A 20,107-nucleotide genomic window follows, 5' to 3' on the forward strand; every position below is an offset into this window, starting at 1 on the left:
TAATTAAGAGGTACACTTTTATAAAAAAGACTTAAAACTTGCAAATATTCACTTGCATGGTAACCAAAATTTAGTTATCATGTTATAATAAATCCATTTTTAAAAAATGGCTGTTAAATCATATTTGGATTCCAAATGCTAATTTGGGGCTTAGTTCTGATTTTAAAACTAAACCTGTTTATAATTCAAATCAGTTTTAGAATCGGCTTAAAACTTGTTCTAAGCTGGTTCACAATGGAACAAAAGAAAATGCTTCATAAAAATTCAGACTAGTATTTGTACAAAAAAAGATGGTTTAGTTTCTTAAACTACGTTCTTTTTCTGTTTTAGTTTGGTTTTAGTGTGCATTTTATGAAAATTCAAACCATGATTGCATTAAATTAAAAAAAATAGTACTTAAACTTCTATTACAACCATAATTTCTATACTATACTAAATATCTAACACAACCAATATATTCTATTGAATAATAAATTAAGAAAAAAAAATGTTATTCGTATATCAAGGAATGAATAAAAATATGGAATGAAACAGAATCGTGATCCGTAAGATGTTAGTCTTCGTAGAAAAAAACTTCCTAAGATTCAGCAATTTCAGAAAACGACAGATGCCAAGGGAAGATAGACTTGTAATAAAGGCAGAGTTTACATGCAGCTCTGCAGGTAGCCTAAGTCATACTTTCACACCCCTAAAAACCATAACGTCACTCAGCGCAGATATCTATTAACTCAAATCTGAACAATTGTTCAACAATACACTTCCGCAGCTTCTTGTATGATGCCTCAACTCTCAAATTTGAAATCTCAACATGGCAAACAACCCCTTCCTCGACTCCTCAATTAAAAGAATAATTATACAAATCAATGAATACCAACCAGACATTTTCAGAACCCTCCTCGCCACCCCAAAAAAAATTATTATAAAATTTCCCTTTATACATACATTTCAAAAGACCGACTTTTCTCAAACGAAAAATCTCATTTACACGCAACCTTGACAGCACAACATAAATAAACCATAGTTATCTGTATTGTTGGAAATATATACCGTGCCCGGGGAAGGTATTCAGAAAATTCATGATGAGCTCCGACGATAAAAATTGTCCTTGCATGAGCACATGGTGGTATCTGTCCATCAAGGATAACACAACTTTTTGTTCATCAACGTCTATTAATTGACCTGTAGTCGGATCATGAGAACAGCAAATATTTATAAACGGCAAATCTTCCTTCTAGGATTAGTTATGAATAAGCAACCCTAAACTAGAACTGAGACACGGATACAAAGTAATACTGCATCTGAAAATCCAAGCATACTAAAATCAATTTGTCACCTTCATTAATTTCTGTGTATGATATTCAAGCATAAATTGTTCTGGTTGCTGCGATGCAACATCTAAATCCAATTAACTAAAATGATGCAAATACCAACTCATTTTTGAAGTTTTTATGGATGAAGCAAGTTCTAAATAACAAACAGCAGATATTCCTATATGTATATACATAAAAGGCCTACCTAATTCCAGCTCCAGTTCCTGATCTTCATCATCCCCCTCTTCAATAATTGAACCATTTTCCAATGCCTCAGCAGCTTTAGCATACCTATTAAGAAATTCTTCTTCTGTTTCTTCATATTCCTCAGCCTCAGAGTCCTATTAAAAAAAACAGAAAAAGAAAAAAGAAAAAGTGAAAGACAAATGAATTAAGCACGAGAACATGTTAATCACTACACGCCTAGGCAAAAGAAGATACATATTGTGCTATGAAGTCCGAGCAGCAGTAAAAACTGAAATATATGGGGAAATTACAAAAACCAACCTCATCATAATCTTCGAAGTCATCATTATCACTGTCCTCATCCTCCTCCTCATCATCATCATCATCATTTTCAGCCTCATCAGCATCTTGTTCATCACCGTTCCCATCCTGGGCTTCTTTCAATCGTACAGATACCTCAAGCAGAGAAGTAAAGCAATTTTGAAATGCACTATCACCTGACTTCCCTTGTTTCAGAAGTTGCTCAATCAATCGAGCCAATGTCATCACTAAAATTCACCCAAAAAGAAGTAAAGAAAAATAGTTTGTGAAAAAAACGTTTAAACTGTTTGACTGTTTGTTTGTAAAGATTAAGCAATAAAAGATACAACTGGCAAACTGTTACAACTTAAAACTTAGACAAACAGCACCCTTGAAACAATCTATTGTTGAGGGAAAATGTTGACTTCAGCTCTAAGAGCTAAGTTTAAGCAGCTAATAATAATATTTTTTTATTGAAAGAAGATACATTTATTACACTTTTAAAACTTTAATATAATAAATGTTTTTTTCCTATAGAAATTGAATACTTTTAGATGCTTAAATGAAGCCCTTAACAGAAGCCATAGTGGAAAATTCAATTATGCACCGTTGTTCATGTGTTCAGTGAATATCAACAGTTATATATACCATTATTCAGAAAAAGAAAAATAAAACATTACTAAAATTTAGTAATGGCAGAAAAAAAGAAGTTATTTACCAGTTAACTTCATCTCAGACTCTGCTGTCAGACCTGCCTCAAAAGATTTATTGGATACATGACACAAAGCAGATGCCCAAATTGCGATGCCTCCTTGTTCCCCCTTTTCCAGAATACCATCTACAATATCAGGATAACACAAATAGCATGAAGATATAGCAAGCAATAAAGGCTTCCAAAGTGAACTGGGAGTCTTTTGAACTTCTAGGAAGCGGGAGAAGGCTGCCCGACTAAAAGCAATAGCCAGTGATTGCTTTACACCTTCAGTTTCAAGTGAGTAGGTTGGACAATGAAGTAATAAATGCACACAAGAGCAAGCTCTCAATGTCGCAGAATGATATTGCTTAATTGCCTCACTGATGAAAGTAGCAATACCCTCTATAATTGAACGTTCAGGCACAGGTGGAGCAGGAGGGGGTGGCACCTCTTTTTCGATAAAGTTTTTCAGCCTGTATCTGCAATCTAAATTTACAATTTCCTTAATTACATCAAAAATGGACAAATCCTCTGATTCCTCCCATGCATGCCACTCTGCAACCATTTCAGCCCAAACTAACAGCAACTCTGATACTTTCAGTTCTTCAATCATGTGATTTCCATCAACTGATAGAATGACAGATTGCAGCAAAGTTGTCAAATCTTCTATGCATGATGAGGGGGGGAAATGCTGGTCTTGTTGATCCTTATCAAGTTTAGGAAACACAAAATAAACATTTAACATGACAATATATTTTTAATGCAACGTAAAAGATTTAATTAAGGCAATCATTATCTGATAGCCAAACCATAAAGCAAGGAGACCAATTGGCACAGACACTTCAATGCATTGCAAATAGGATCAAAGATGCATAAAAAGTATTGCAAAATTCTAAATTAGAAAAGGTGCATGTAGTAAGATAGATCATTAGTGTGGCCACAGTAAAAAAATTTGAGGAATTCAAAAAAATACAATGGGACAAGTTAAACAATAAGGAATTGGAGCTTCAACAAACTCATTCGAACTCTCTAAACAAAGTTCAATTTAGAAAGGCATTCAAACTAACCAATGTGCATAGAGGTGTAAGCCAAGCCTGCTGCAAGAGTGCAGCAAAAGCTCTACCAATTGCCGCTTGACCTGTGGCCCATTTTTCACGGGACTCCTCTGACTCAGATTCTTCAGGCCTGGAGTCCACCCAAGTATGACCCATAATTGCCAGAGCAGCAATTGCGCGTTCAACCACCTATTGCACATACATAAAACTCATCAGTGCCTTTGTTGCCTCAAAAACAGCAAGAAATACATATCAGCTCATTGAATAAAGCAAAGTAATAGGGTAGCAAGCCAAACACATCACTGCGGGCACCAAAACATTGCACACTAAATGTTACCATAGAGGTGCAACCTTCTAAATTATATTGGTTACAGCTTGAAGCACATGAATGCATAAAGAAATAAAGGAAAATACACTGTTATTAACGTGCATTTTGACTATATTCTTCACTAAAAAACTTCTATGTCAGATAAATAGTATCAAAATAGATAACCTATGAAACAAAGCATTTAATTTTTCAACTTGCAAGCCACTTGGGGAGTGAGTGTTCAATTATCATCCAACTCAAGCCATTAACATTTCCAATCTTGAAAACCATTTGGATTCGGATAAAAAAATTTCAACAAAAGCTAGAAATGAAGTTATTAATATATAGCACACCCAGATTTCATATGTTATTAAGTGATTGGAATTGTTGCTGAAACTGATAGAAATTATTACCAACCAACTAATAAACAAGAAAGATCAACTTACTTGAGTCCAAGGCTCCAGATTAGGATTTAACCATTTTGAGATTGGATCTACTAATGATGGGACAATATGTGGAATATGGACTGCAATTTTCTCATCTCCAGATTCCATGATAGAACTGAGAAGTTGAAATAAGATGGAGCTCTCACTCTCATCATTTCCAATATTGGCAACTATTACTTGGAGAAGGGGTAGAAAATCAGGGGGCATGTAATCATTCTGAAAAAGAAAACATAAGCTGAGTAGTGAAAGAGAAAAAGAATAAGATTATTCAAGTCCAAAACAAATCACGGAACTAAAATCTCACATCAAGTAGTGTGGTAATAGCCCCAGCAGCAGAAACCCGCACAGGATAGCAAGAAGTATCCTGCTTATCCGGCATGACCAATGCCATAAGCAACTGAGAATATACTTCAGCACTCATCTCCTGAAAAGCCATAAACCAAGTTGGGATCACCCAGGAGTAGGAATGCGTTTAAGGTATTTCGTCACAACAATTACATGAAAGCATATTTATTTCAAATAGAATTTGCTTGACTTATGATAGACTTATTGAAGTTTGTCTTACTTCTGGTAGACAGGAGCCAAGTTCACCAAGTACCCAGTTCGCACTTGCAACTAGGTATGGCAGGTAAGCAGCTACTGTGTAGAGTGGCAAAATCCGTGTCCGAATCAGTATTGTTACATTCCCAGGTTCTTGCTCTCTCAAAAACTACATGGGAATAAGTAGAATTTAAAATTCATTTTTGTAAATTAGCATTGGAACATTGATGGTTTATTGAACAAAAGGAGAAATGTTCTCACGTCTTGCAGGCCACCATATGCCATCAGTACGCCAAAGTAACTGCCATAGCTCATGATGTAACAAGAATACATAGATAAAGTCAAATAAAGAAGGGAACATAAAATTATTAATATAAAAGAAATATCAGTTAAAAGTTAAATAAATACATACAGGAAGAAGGCACTTATTATAAAGTGATGCTGTAAATGTGTACAACAAGAAACAACAGAAGAAAGCAAAAAATGGAAAGCAAATAAGCTATATATAGTAACAGAAAGTATACCTACACAACAAGCAACCTTATCCCTTTCAATGAGGAATAATTTTTTCTTTTAAAAAAACAGCAGAATGGAATAATCAACATGAAATATATAAGACATCAAATGGATAAAATTCATTATGGATATAAACAAAACTGATTAACTGCATGGTTGAAATAATTGGATCTGAGAAAATAATCATTATTTAAGCACCTTCTCAAGAGTGCTTTTGAAAGCAATTATTTCTTCCAAAAAAAGTGATGTCAAACATGAACCAAATTCAGCCAAAAAAGTGCTTTGCCAATGGGCTGTCAAAAACGTATTAAGAAATGCAGAGTATTTATCATTATAGATCAGGCAATTGGTATTAAGAACTAATTTGCATTTGTTTGATCAGGCCGCATGCACATGTGAAGCATACATAAAAACTCACTCATTCAAGATTTTCTTTTGAGACACATTGGAATAAGAAGGAATGGGGAACTTGGACAAAAATGGAAGCACCAATAACTCTCCCATAGATCGGCGCTGATTGCTTTTTTTGTTCTTTTGACCCTTTTTACGCTTCGATGAAGCTGATAAACTCTCAGTGGCAGTCTCCATTGGTGGCCCCTGTAGAAATTAATGACAAAATGAACCATGGTGATAATTGGTGCATAGATCAATTAATATATATCTGTAACCTACCTTTGACATTGAAATAACACCAAGTAAGTTTACTGAACTTTTTCTGGCAGTGAATAAATCCTCTCTCCATCCACAAATTTCATCCTAAATATAAAATTCCAGTCAGAAGTTTCTAATGATTAAGTGCCAAAAAAAAAAAAGATCAATTTTCATACTATATCTGAAGGAAGATTCTTTCGTATGTACTCATCTGGGTCTTCTTCCCACTCTGACATATCCTATGCGTTAACATTTCCATAATAAATTAACAAGAATAATTGAATGCTAAGCAACTCATTTCACGAATTTACAATTCTTAAGCAAGAAGTTTATCCTGTTATTTTTTATATAAATTCTGACCTTCTCATTCATTACTAATGCTGGAAAGATTGCAGATTCCAATAGAGTTGTAAAATGTGGAGAAACTAATCGCCATCCCTGAATTATTTGAATTTGAACCTCATCAAAGAAGAATATTTTAAAGAATATGCAACCCATGCAATTCACAGCATCCTATCTATTGAAATTCAATTTTTAAAACAATTAAAACTAGAAAAAGTACAGAGAAAACCTACCGGCCCAGTCTCCAGTACATTTGAAATAACATCAAAGCCTAGGGACAGAAGCCTTTCTGACAGGAAAGGAAGTTCCTGCAAGAGGAACATGACCATTCAAATTTTGGAATGCATAAAAAATGAGGATATATTCAATAAATATCAAGGCAACATAAGCCCAGAATCAAGTTACAGATACGAGATTCAGAAGCATTGTAGAAAATGAAATTGGGTGCTTAATAAATAATATGCTGAGAGCACAACAGTCTCCGGAAGAATATTTGAGCAAAGATTAGAACTATGGCAGTCAAAAGAACTGGAAAAGCAAGCATAAACGTTGTACAAGTCAAATTGTGAAAAGTTATTAAGCACAAGAATTTAGGACAATATCTTACACTGGTATTTTTGCTAAATTTGACTATGTTTAGAACACAATTTATGATTTCTGGCATCAACCTGAAAATGGAAGGCATATATTTCATTATATAATACAAAAAAAGCTTATATCCAAATAAAAAATTTAAGCATTATATTACTTATCAGAATGTTTCCTGTGCCGCGTGACAAGAGCAGAAAAAAGAAGAAGGCTTCTTTTTCCGGTCTTCAATCTTGTCAAGTTTTCATCTTCTTGAGCAACCATACTATCCAAGCTCAGAGAACCTAAAATGCTCATTAGGTCCCGACAGAATGAAGGCAGTAGAGGAACTAAAGTTGATGGCATGTAGGACCTAACCTAGAAGTAGGAATGTCAAATAAAAAAAACTGACACTATAGCATGAATGCCAATAAATAGCAGTGCATAACAGAACTTAGCAAATAAAGACCATGGACCAGGGGACAAATATTGGCAAAACTCTTGGACTAGATACCAATTCGTAACACACAAAATAATAGGTGCAAGAGTTCATAAGTACTCAAAAACATAGTTATACTATATATAAATTAAATGCTATAGTGGGATAGCCCATGGCCAGGTGACTGCTATTTAGAAATTTATATATTAATTAAATACTTTATATATATATATATATGCTAAAAGATTTTTTAAAAAACTCAAAATCCATGACATACTTATAATTAACAATAAGAAGTCATAGTTCTTAGGCAAAAGATACAAGTAAATAACAATAAAAGTAAAAAAGATCCCGCAAAGCAGTGCTCCTTTTGTGCAAAAATGATTTTTTTTTTTTAAGTTTCACTCTAGCACTGTGGCTTCTATTTTGGTCACTACAGCCACTATTCAAATTTTATAGCAGCCTATGGCTGCTCGGCAGCTATTCCGCTGTAGCCCACTATTGATAACTATGCTAAAGAAAGTGAAAGAAAATTAGAGAATAAGAGAAAAAAGGATGACATATTTCATTATATCACTGAACACTCTAAGTGTTCTAAAATTAATACAAAGCTGAAGTCGGTTATGATAATTGGAAAACTACAACTGATTCAGTAACAATGACAGCATACTTTGCTTTTTCCCAGGGAAGAGCCAACTTTTCATCAACAGGTTCAATAGTAACTTAAATAGGATGAAAATAGTAGACCTATCTCTCCTAAACACTTTATTTTTCAGCATTAATATAGCAATAAACAGTGAGTAGTTCCCATTCTTAATTTTCTCTAGCAGTAACATTATAATGTGACTGCAGATCACAAAAACTATAGCATTTATGTTCTCATATTAAACAAATCATATGCTTTCAACAAGCCACTCTGCAATGCTGACAATGGTTTTATGCAATCACATTGGGAAAAGTTAACATTGCAACTTCCAAATATCTGTTAAAATAATGAGCCAAAATCTCATGGCATCAAAGGCCAACTAGACTATTTAGACATGGCGTAGGATTAATAGGATTTAATAACAAAATTAAACCAAAAGAGTATAGACATTACAAACAATGCTAAAAGAAGATAACTGAAGAATGGCATGTAGATTGTAACTTTATTTATTTAACTTCTAGGCTTCAGCCCCACCAAGATTGAATTTTCAATTAAGACAATAACCAATTTATAGATATTTATATGTCAAAAATACATGTGTCAAACCATTACTTACTGCAAAATGTAGGCATTTGCATATAGTGAGAAGGACTTTCTCAGTTTCTATTTCTGCTTTGTAATGGGTTGCTAAAACCTGTTCCATTCATAATAAAATCACTCAGAAGCAAAGCTCATAGAACCAGTAAGCAAAGCAAAGAAAAAAAACACAACACCTTTACAACAAATTGATGGAATACAGCAAGCAAGGGCACAAGAATTTCTTTGGCTATAAGCTCCAACTGTGGTGGTACTGGTTCCTTTGCAACTTTGGGATTTAAAAAATACTGCAAAACGAAGGAGTGGATTCAAATACAAGGCAAAGCAGGCAAAGCCCAATATAATAAATACTTATAGTTTAACGAGGGGTTAAAAGTATGGTTTTGTTGTTCTCAACCCTTAGGGTTGAGTTTAAGCAACTAATAATAGTAAGTTTTATGGAAAAACAAAGCATTAAATTACAACTTGACATCTCCAAAATAACAAATGCTTCCAAAGGACTAAGGTTAACATTTTCTTTAAAAGTATAATTTTGCAAGGGAGAAAAAACAATTGGAGAAATGCACTTGTAAAGGTTGTACAACACATGACGTGAATCAATGATCCCCACCAAATCAACAAACTATCAATCAATAGATAAGAATGTTTACAAATCATCAATGATAAGCATTGGTTTACACAAGAAAGCATTTAATGGCAACTGCATTGAACAGCAGAAAATAGTGTGAGCTTTGAATACCTGGAAGGGTCTGAGAAGAGCATGGAGAACAATAAGTGCATTGACGGTGTTCCACTTAGGATTTGAACCGTTGATAAGATGGCTATTTTGAATAGCAGACTGCAGATTAGGCACAAGCTCTGGCCACAAATTCTGCTTGACAAAATCAGCAACAGCAATGGCCCGGAACTGCCACCACAAAACAAAACACAGTTCAAACACTCAAAACAAGCAAACCACAACCCCAAAGCAAAAGAAAAACAGCATACCACTTCAACTAAAATCTTGAGAACGGACAACTCGACTTGAAGCAAAGCATGCATCAGCTGCTCCTTGAACTCCTTACTCACATTCGACGGCGAAGTGCCGTTGCTATCGACTTTGCGGCGCGTGAAGTTCTTCAGGTAGGTAGCAGCAGCAATTTTCTGACCTTGATTTTCTCCACCTGTTAACAAACACCGAACAAGAATCGTTACAATCGTTTGCCGGTGCCAAAACGATTAGAAAATTTGGAAACTGAAGAAGTGGAAACTACCGGTGGAGATTGAGAGGAGATAGAAAGGGAAGTGCGGAGTGAGAGAGAGGCGATCGAGAGCATCGGTGGCGGCACGAACGGCGTCGGCGACGGGGCTGAGAGTCTGGTTCAGTAAGTGACCGATCTGAGTAACCTCCTCCGCCATGGCACTTGACAATTGAGAAACAGAAACCCTAGTCTCCGTCACCCGCTTTTGCATATTGGCGGGAATGTGTCTGCTTTATATCTGACAATTTTGCTTTTTCGAGATTAGGGAGAGGGAAGAAAACAAAAAGAATATTCCTTTTCGAAATATGTAAAAAGATTGGTTGGAGATGCGGGGGATCGAACCCCGTGCCTCTCGCATGCAAAGCGAGCGCTCTAACATTTGAGCTACATCCCCAATGCATTCAATAAAGCTAGCTAAGTTTTCACTAATATTTCTAGCGTATATGCCTGAAATTTATTTATAGTCATGCTATGGTGCAAATTTTACAGTTATTTTTCTGAATCATCATACATTTTGGGTATGAAATTGTTGTAACCCGTTTTTAAAAATATTGTAAGGAAATCTTAATTATCGAAGTTTGAATCTGTTTGTAACCTGTTGATTTAGGGTTTATTTGTAAATGAAGAACAATCAATTTTAAGAGAATCCAAAAAATATATATTTGCTGAACTTGCTTCATAATGTGTGCACGTTTATTCATAATTAACTTCGTTTTGTTGGTTAAACTGAACAGCAAACCGGCTCTTGATTTTTCATTTTTATGCTTTATAACATGCTGGTAGTTAAGAGGATAGATTGGATGCTTTATTAAAATTATTTTTACTCTACTTGAAAGACCTGATTGGGTAGTTTTTGAAACTTGTTTCACCATAATTGAAAAAATTTGCCTTCCCACATAACATGCATTGAGACAAGGGTAAACACTAGTAAATTCACGTTTACTTTAACTTTACTGCCTCCTACTTATGTTTCTAGTTGTAACTTCTATGTTGCATTCACAGAACTTTTGAATTCACAAGTAATAAAAAAACATTAAACTCATTTTACCAAACAAAAGTTCCCAAATTACATCCATCATAAAGCAGTGTCAAATTAAAGTCCCTTTCTAGGTTCAGTGTGAACATAAAGGGTTCAACTGAAACCGAAAGGAAAAATGTCAAAATGTCAAAATGAGCAGAGCAGCACTAAGGTCGATGTTCCACTGCAGTAGGCCTGATCCTGCCAATTTCAGTATCATAGTGTCTATCAAATTTTCATCATGCTCGAAATGGCACAAGCTTTTGCAATGTATATAATATTACAGCGGCAACGCATTCCAATGGAGCTACATAGATAACTGTTCACTCGCAAACCAGTTCGCTTTTGATCATTTTTTCAACATGTGGATCCCAGCACCAGCCTGTGTCCAACGTTCAAAAAGCTATTCAAACTTATGGGAGTAAATTACGGACATTTGTATACCCTTTATTTGATTTTTAAAATCAGTATCCCATATTCACTACCCTTAATCCTTGGCTCACTGTTGCCTTGTTTGCTTTCTCTTCTACTACCAGCTTTAATTTCTTAGCATGCAGATGCAGCTTCCACTGCTAGCACCACCATTCTCCATCTTCAAACTTCTTATACTAATAACATCACAAGCCATTCCCATTTTCACACTCTCCCCATGCAAGAACTCATGTGGTAGCATTCCCATAAACTACCCATTTGGCCTAGAAGATGGGTGTGGAGCACCCCAGTTCAGGCACATGCTAAACTGCACCACTGACTTGTTCTTTCAAACCCCATCAGGTGCTTACAAAGTTCAATCCATTGACTATGACAAAAAATCCATGGTAATATATGACCCTTCAATGTCCACTTGCTCTATTCTTCAGCCTCATCATGACTTTGTCATGACTGATATTCAATCCGCTATAATCCCCCCATCACAAGACACAGTTTTTGTGCTACTAAACTGCTCCATAGACTCCCCTGTTCTCAACCACTACAAGTACCTTTGCTTCAACTTTGCGGGTCACACCTGTGATGAGCTTTATGGGGCCTGCAATGCCTTCAGGGTCTTCCATTTGTTGACAAACAGTTCCCCTCCGTGTTGTTTCACCAGTTACAATACGGTTAAGTTCATGAGCATGAACATCTTGGACTGCACACATTATACTAGTGTGTTAAACACTGACAATTTAAAGGGTGTTGGCCCTTTGGACTGGGTTTATGGGATTAAGCTTTCTTTCAGCGTACCTGATATTGGGTGCGAAAGTTGCAAACAGTCTGGTGGGACGTGTGGGTTTGATACTGATACAGAAGGTTTGTTATGTCTGTGCTCAAGTTCCACTAATTCAACAGGGGAATGTGGTAAGCAATTTGGTCTCTTGTTTTGACCTTCCTCCGAATTTTGATTGCATGGTGCTTGCTATTTTGGTCCAGACTGAACAAATTTCTCAATAAATACTTATACACGACACAAAAAAAGAAGTAAAATAAACCAATAAAGAAGTTAAAATCAATATGCTTTTCTAACTTTCTAGAAATATTATAGTTTAACTTCTCTAAAATTAACTTAGAAAAAAAATATTATTTTATATCTTTGTTTTCCTATATCAGCTTATCTAGAAATTTATCCACACTTAATGGGTAATTTGTACCAATTCTAACTATATATAATTTCTTTTGTTTCTGTTTTGTATCTAAGCTGCTGGAAGCATAATATCGAAAGGACAGAACAATGCTCCTTGGAGACACTACCGAATGGTAATGCTTCTTGTAGCTTATGCTCTCACGCGGGGGAGGCTCCGTTGAGAGGTTTAATGTTAATTGTCTTTCACTCTTCTGTTAATGGGCAGAGAGAGTTGTGTAGTTTTGTGTTTATGATTATATGTTTTTGTTAGACTTCGAAATTGGGCATAGCGTGGTTAGAAGTTGAAAGTTGTCTATTCTCTAGTGATGAAAAATGGCTTACTAAAACAGAAGGGATATGTCATCTTCATTTTGCATGTTCGCAATGGGCATGACGAATGGCAACTTGGGTACATTTCTTAATGCATCAACCATATATTTTAGCAGAACATGGAATGACAAACGTAATTAATCCATAGGCTTCTAAAATTAAGCAACCAATTGTTTCACTCAAAATGATGTTTCGTCCATATTAACACTTGATGGTGGAATTGTTTAAATTTTAGCAGCACTGATATTCTGATGGAAGTATTTCAAGATCATGATTTGCCAGGCCCCCAAAACAGACTAAATAGTCACCGTGCAATACGTTGATTCTGCCAATAATTTCTTAATGAGTATCGAGGAGAGAAATGTTTCTATTATGTTAAACAAATTTTCTAATGTATCTTCAAGAACATTCTATGTATAATAAATTTTTATTATATATAATAATTTTTTTATAAATAATAAAATTTTATTAAATTTATTGCATAAATAACAATGAATACTGTAATTTTTATAATAATTTACTGTTCTTTTTCTTTCTTAATATGTGTTTTTTAATATATTAAAAAGTTAATCGTTAAAAGGTTTGACACAAATTTATGGCCGATTGTGAGAATGTAAATGTTAACGAAGTCTTGAAATAACAAGTTAGTTGAATTAACAAAATATTACAAATAGGTTTGTCTTGTAATCCAGTGTTTGTCAAATAATTCATAACTTAGTTGTATCACTAGTGATGGTAATGAGATCCGAACTTGCAAGAACTTGTTCAAACCCGACCCAAGTTTGACCATAAAAAATTCTTTTCGACAAGGTTTGTGTTTTTCTCATTTAAACAATTGAATTCAAGTTCAGTAGTTCTGAATCTACTATGAACTCATCTTGGCTTTTATATTATATATATATATATATATACACACACACGTGTATAAAATTAGGTATCATTGAAATGCATGTATATAAAAATATATATCATATAAAATTCAATATTTAATTAATTTTTATAAAATTAATGTAAGAGGGAAAGACGAGTTCAAAGCGAGATTGGATTATGTACACACTAATAAATATAGAGACGAAGTTGAATTTTAAAAGTAGAATATTAGTTTAGATCCGAATAGTGATAAATAACTTGGCCTGTTGCCATCTCTATGTATCACTTTCTTAAGAGTTGAAAATTCTCTTTTTAAGTCTAAGTGCAATTGAGTTAACTTTTATGCTATACAAACTTCTTTGTCAACAATAAAAAAATAAAACTTAAAAAAATCATAAAAAGTAAAACATTTCACAAAGACACCAATAAATAACTAGCATACGTGATTATCACCAGTGAATCAAGGTAGCAGACTAGCAGCATGAAAAAAAAAAGGTCAGCATTGGCCTTGCCTTAACCTATAGCATGGTAAGCCATAATGAAAAACTGTTCGCATCTCCATCCTTAATTTATTATGTTCCAACCAAGTAGACTACTTTTAGTTATAAAATTTTACAATAATTAATAAGTTCCTTAATTTTATCAAGTAAGTTTCTGTATGGTGTTAATTTGTAGCATTGGGTTTAGATACTCCAATTTTAGCATATTTATGACGTTCTAGTTCATTGTGGGCAGCATCGCAGATAAAATAAAAATAAAAAAGAAAGAAGACAGACATGATTAATGACATTTGTAAAAAAGCATATAACTCAAAATTTTCAATAAAACTTGAAAAACATGGCGCTTATGTCAATAAAATTGTTTCTATCTTGGATTTACATTATAAATGGAAAGTTTGTCTGAATTGATAGATTATAACTATAAATAGGATCGTTTATGTACAAAAACATCCAATTTAACATGTACTTTTAAATAATAATGTTCTTTATTCAAATTTTTTCCCTATTCTTTCTTCTCTTTATATTATTTCTCAAGTTTATAAATCTCTTTCTTTAAATTTCATTCCAAATCAAAGTCAGCATTAATTCTCTTAAGCCAATCTCACGAAAGTGAAAGATTTTATCAGCGAAAGCGAAATGCACGGAAAATTGACTAGTCTAGATACAATGTCATCCTCACATTCCGTTATCAAGCTTCGTGGCCCCGATCTTTTCAATTTCCAAGCCCGCTTGGGAATGAGTGAGAACCAAAAGAAATACCTTAGCAGCAATTCACGATCTTATCTTGATAGAAAGATCGTATCATCACCAAAGACAGATTGTAATTACCAGAAGAAAGGTGGAAAAGAGGTCACAGTACCAGCACTTGAACGCTTACTCTTACTGCTTCAGGTTCACCTCTTTTCAAGTCCCCCTCAGTCACTGCCATAGTTGACCCAGTATCAATTGACCATGCTGATGCAGAGTCCATATCAGCAGGTGAGGAAGTAACATTGATGGATTGGGGGAATGCCACGGCGAAGGAAATAGAGAAGGACCAAGATGGAAAGTCACAGGGTTGAGTAGAAAAGTCGCTTCGTTCTCCTTGCATTTGATTACGCCAATCTGTTTAAAGAAAATAAAGTACACCGTCATAATTGAGTAAAAACTACAAAGAATCAAAATCTTTTAACGTTGATGTGAAAGTTACGCAGAGTAACATACGGTAGACACATTTTTTCTTTCTACTTCAATTCTAACCACGAGTTATTTAAATTTATAAACCCACAACTTTGTTTTGCATAAGTACTGTTATTCGTTTTTTAAAATTCACTTGGATTTGGTGTAAAAAATGACAAAGGCTAAATCTTGATCCTACAAAGGGTCTAATATAATCATCCACGATCAATAAACAAATAGCTATAATTTTTGTCACCAAAAATAAAATTTTGTATCGACAAGTAACCATTGAATTATTTCAATACAAAAACTATTGGAATTTAACCACCTTAGCACCGGCTGCAATTTCACTGGTTATAAATGAGTTTTAAGGTAAATATAAATGTAGATGGCACATTAAGTAGACACAAGGCCTCTCTTGTAGCAAAGGACTTTCACTAAAGGGATGACTACAACTTTAATGAAACTTTCAGCCCTATTGTGAAGCCAACAACAATTAGAGCTGTACTCTTCGTAGTCTTAACTCGTAGTTAGCACCTAAAATAACTTAATATTGTTAATACATTTTAAATAGAGAATTTCATGAGACTATTTATATGCAAAAACCACAAGGATATGTACAAGGTGATGGCTCCTTGATATGCAGATTGAACAAAGCATTATATGGGTTCAAACAAACTCCTAGAGCATGGTTTGAAAAACTACACCAATGGTAGCCAATTTGAAACTCACCTCAAATGACTATACAGATTTTGAAAATCCAACCTTGTACAGGTCTATTGTAGGAAGCTTACAATATTTCACTATTACGAGATTAGAGATTTCCTTTGTAGTGAACAAGGTTTGTTAGTTTATGCATTCTCCTAAAAATGCACATTGACAGGCTATTAAATGTATATTACGTTATCTTTGTGGCACATTAGCTTATGGAATTGAGCTCAACAAATCTGAGAATTTTTTAATCATTGTATTATGCGATGCTGATTGGGGTTAAGATCTTGACAATAGGAAGTCCACTGTTGGTTTTCTATGTACTTGGGTTGTAATTCAATCTCATGGACATCTCAAAAGCAACATGTTGTCTCACGTTTGACTACTGAAGCTGAATACTGCAGCATAACTGCTGTTACTACAGAAATTACTTGACTGTAGTCTCTTCTTATTGAACTTCATATCTCTATTTCACTTATACCAACGATATACTGTGATAATTTGAGTGATGTTCTTATTACTATCAATCCTATCCTTCATTCTAAAACCAAACACTTTTAGTTAGACTTATTCTTTGTTTGAGATAAGGTGTCCAAATGTAAAATCAGAGTTCATCACACTCTTGCTATAAAACAGACTGCTGATGTATTAACTAAGCCTTTAGCTTATTCTTCTTTTTCAAAATGTATGAACAAACTTAATAAGTATATAAAATAAGTGATTTGAGATGGTGACTTGAATACTTTTTATGTTAAAAGTTGGATTATTTTGTTAAATTCCCTTTAAACTTGAAATTTTTACAAATACATATATATTTTTACAAACAAATGTAATTTTAGTGTTTTAATTCCTTTTTTTTTAATCTATTTTGTAGTTGGAATCAATAGAGAATCATCAATTAAAGTTAAACAAAAACTTGATAAAGTCAGAAAAAGAGCATTAAGCATGAAGTTGCACAAAAAGTTAGGTTCTAGAGACTTCTCGCTGTAGCAAGAAATACTCGTTGCAGCGAGGATGCTTGATTGTGACGAGGGTAATTTTGTGTTCTTCTCGCTACAGTGAAAATGGCTCGCTATAGCGAGATACTTTTGGGCCACTATAGCGAGAAACTTAGCTGTAGCGAAAGGCAAATAAAATGACCTAATTTATATCTCCGTTTTTCGCTACAGCGATAGTCCCTCGCTGTAGCGAGAGAAGTTCAAGCAAACTACTATAAAAGGCGACTTTTATGTTCAAGTAAGGGGTTACTGTTCCACAACCATTTTCAGAGGTCCAGAACGGCGCAAGGCATAGACAGAGAGTAGGAATACTTGATTTTTTATGTTTTACCCCTTTTGTATCTCCATTTTTGTTGATATAGTTGCCATGAGCAGCTAAACTTTGTATGATATTGAATGTAAATCTTTAAATCTGATGTATTCTCAGTGATTTATATAAATATAGTTGTTTCTTCTTCATTTCTAATGATTTGATGATCTCAATTCGTTTTAATGGTTGAATCTAATTAGTTGATGTTTTCTGAAGTTCAGATCTGAGTTGTATTTGGAAAGATTTTATTTAGATTTATATATGATTGAGATTGCTTAATAACTGGTTGTTCTAGAAATAAAATTCAAGTTGTTGATTGTTTTTAAATCCTGATTTTAATGTTGGATAGTTTTATTAACTGTTTGAGGAATTAATATTTAAAAAATTATCTTAGAAATATATTTTTAAGGAATTGAAATATATGACTTTTGTATTTTGTATCAAATTCATTGGAAGTAATTGCTATATTTATCATTGGATTACTAGTACATAGAGGGAGAGATAGATGAAATTGAATTCCAGTTTTAACTTGAATTTTACCATATTTTACTTTAGTGCTTTACATTTTGATTGTTGTATAATATTTCATGAAAATCATTCACAAATTCTACTGTATATAAGCTTAATTAATTTGTATGTTATTAATTAATACATTTGAATTGATCTCTAAGGATGATATTCTGGTACTCTACCAGTTATTATTTGCAACAGACTCGGTACACTTGCCGTATTTGAAGGAAAAAATCCAACAAAACTCTTGGTACACTGTAATGAACCCATGAGTTTAAAGAATGTGTAAAGAGAATTTAAGAGTATTTTTTTACTGTTAATTATATTATTCTCTATATATAGACTTCTTATATATTGTACCTTTTACTTTAATATGAATAATATTCAATTACAATATATCTTTTTCTTCTTTCTTTATTTCTATCTCATCTTCTCTCACTTACTTACCACTATTCTATGGTTCCTTTACATACTATAATTACATAATTAAATTGTATTTGACATGATGAAAACTCTTATAAAATGAATTAAATTAATAATTTTTAATATTTTTAAATTAACAAACATCTTATTGCACTGTATTGACTATTGATTTAAAATATAATGTGAAATTTTAAATGTAAATAAAATTTTATTATTAGAATACATATTACAAAAATTAAATTATCTAAAAATATTCATAATCAACATACTAATGATTTAATGACTAAATTGGAAAAAAATAAATTACAAAGGTCATTAAATATGTTAATTTATTAAATCTAACATCTGATTTTATTTATTTAACATTGTCACATAAATAAATATTCCAAATTGTCTTTTGTTCTTCATTATTTACATTCTTCTTTTTTCCTTTTAAGATTGCAGTGTTACTGGCAAAGTGATCCAAACCTCCCTCTGCAAAAGCACCAAAGGCTCCCTCGTCATGTATAAGTTAAAATTGACGCTCATAATTAATTATCATTGCTTTTGAGTATCGTTGGCCACTTCGCATGGTGAAAATAATAATCACATGTAACAACAAAGTTCAAATGTAAATCCCGCCCATTACGCATCAATATTAAATTATATGTTTTAACACTTTATTTTTTTACAAAAAAAAAAAAATCTCCTTTTTTTGCATTTCCAATATATATTTTTCCCTTGCATTATTAATATTATTAACCTAAAAACTTGACTCTAACAACTACTGCTGATAAAGTGAAACATTTGAGATGTCATTGAAAATGGAACGAATAAGAAAGAGCTGATTCTTTAGTTGAGTTCGATTTGCTTGTAAAGTAATATACTAATCCTTTTACATAATCACGTTATTGTATATTGATATGTTATTGTATCAAGTATTAAACTATCTTATATCATACCAATACATAGTATACCGTTTGTTGATATTGATCATAGTGAATCAAAAAGTTACTCTATAAATTTTGTTTCTTATTTGCCGTTTTAAAAAAATCCAAATCATTTGTCATTATTTTAAAACATCTGTAAATTCAAAGCATTAATTAATTTTCAAAACTGTGTCGTTGTTATTAATAAGGAAAATAATGTTTGTTTAAAAAGCAGTAGTCATAAACCTTAATGAACGGAGGCTATCCGCATTGATTGGAGGCAGTCTTTGCAAGTGTTTATTTTTGCCCTAATATTCAAGTGTTCTAGTAATAAGCGAGAGAGAATATTGATACAGTAATAACTTTTGAATAAATAGCAACTTAGTTACATCTAGAAATCTTTCTTATAATTATAAGATTGATTTATTGCACTTTAGGTAAATTATTATTTTAGAAAAATAATCTCTTTATTTTTTCCCAAGAAAATTTCCTTTAAAATTTTTTAAATTTGAAAAGAAGTCGATTCACTAACATTTTTCTTAATTGGACCTTAAATAACAGATAAAAAGATTGTTATAAATCTCGTAAGTGTACTATATCAAAGCAAACCGTTACGTATTTATTATCAGTTTTACCATAAATACTTAAATATTTATTAAATATTAACAATTAAACAATAAATAATTAGCAACTTATTTTCTGGAACAGTGTTTAAAAAAAAATGCAATTAGAGTAGTTCTAAAAAGAATTACTAGTTACTAGTAAAAAGAATAATACAATACTTCAATATCATCATTTAAACTACTCTTGTTTTTGGCGAAGAAGTTAAAGATAGATTATTATTTTTTTAATTAGTGTTTTAAAAGATCCAATTAAAAGTGAATAACGATTTTTTGAATTAGTAACAGAGTTTAATAAAAAAGTTTTATTCCTT

The 20,107-nt window shown here is 32.9% G+C and overlaps 2 protein-coding genes and 1 non-coding gene across 6 annotated transcripts; 1 reads left to right on the plus strand and 2 right to left on the minus strand.

Annotated features, from left to right (window-relative positions):
- Positions 1-547: 547 nt before the first annotated feature.
- Positions 548-10,126, minus strand: LOC113846276 (importin beta-like SAD2). 4 transcript variants are annotated; one of them, XM_027474351.1, is made up of 22 exons: positions 9,850-10,126; positions 9,584-9,759; positions 9,336-9,503; positions 8,773-8,883; positions 8,616-8,693; positions 7,096-7,292; positions 6,955-7,015; positions 6,581-6,655; positions 6,366-6,443; positions 6,182-6,244; positions 6,027-6,110; positions 5,773-5,951; positions 5,100-5,139; positions 4,864-5,007; positions 4,603-4,722; positions 4,299-4,514; positions 3,558-3,734; positions 2,515-3,196; positions 1,818-2,044; positions 1,516-1,651; positions 1,048-1,179; positions 548-688 (listed from the first exon to the last, which is right to left on the minus strand). In XM_027474351.1, the coding sequence occupies exons 1-22, from the start codon at positions 10,046-10,048 to the stop codon at positions 681-683; spliced, it is 3,351 nt and encodes a 1,116-aa protein (XP_027330152.1). In that variant the 5' UTR covers positions 10,049-10,126; the 3' UTR covers positions 548-680. The 4 variants fall into 4 exon arrangements, with proteins under 4 accessions (XP_027330152.1, XP_027330150.1, XP_027330151.1 ...); XM_027474349.1 differs by having other exon boundaries at positions 548-1,179; XM_027474350.1 differs by lacking the exon at positions 548-688 and having other exon boundaries at positions 784-1,179; positions 2,515-3,181.
- Positions 10,127-10,158: 32 nt separating this feature from the next.
- TRNAA-UGC lies at positions 10,159-10,231 on the minus strand. Its single transcript has one exon. It is a non-coding gene; the product is annotated as a tRNA-Ala (tRNA).
- Positions 10,232-11,412: 1,181 nt separating this feature from the next.
- Positions 11,413-12,849, plus strand: LOC113874702. Its single transcript, XM_027512916.1, is given in 3 exon segments — positions 11,413-12,027; positions 12,029-12,193; positions 12,727-12,849. Coding segments are annotated over 3 exon segments (903 nt in total).
- Positions 12,850-20,107: the final 7,258 nt, after the last annotated feature.

This window comes from Abrus precatorius, unplaced genomic scaffold (assembly GCF_003935025.1).
Source record: "Abrus precatorius isolate BTA unplaced genomic scaffold, Abrus_2018 Scaffold8, whole genome shotgun sequence".
In the NCBI taxonomy this organism is placed as follows: domain Eukaryota; kingdom Viridiplantae; phylum Streptophyta; class Magnoliopsida; order Fabales; family Fabaceae; genus Abrus; species Abrus precatorius.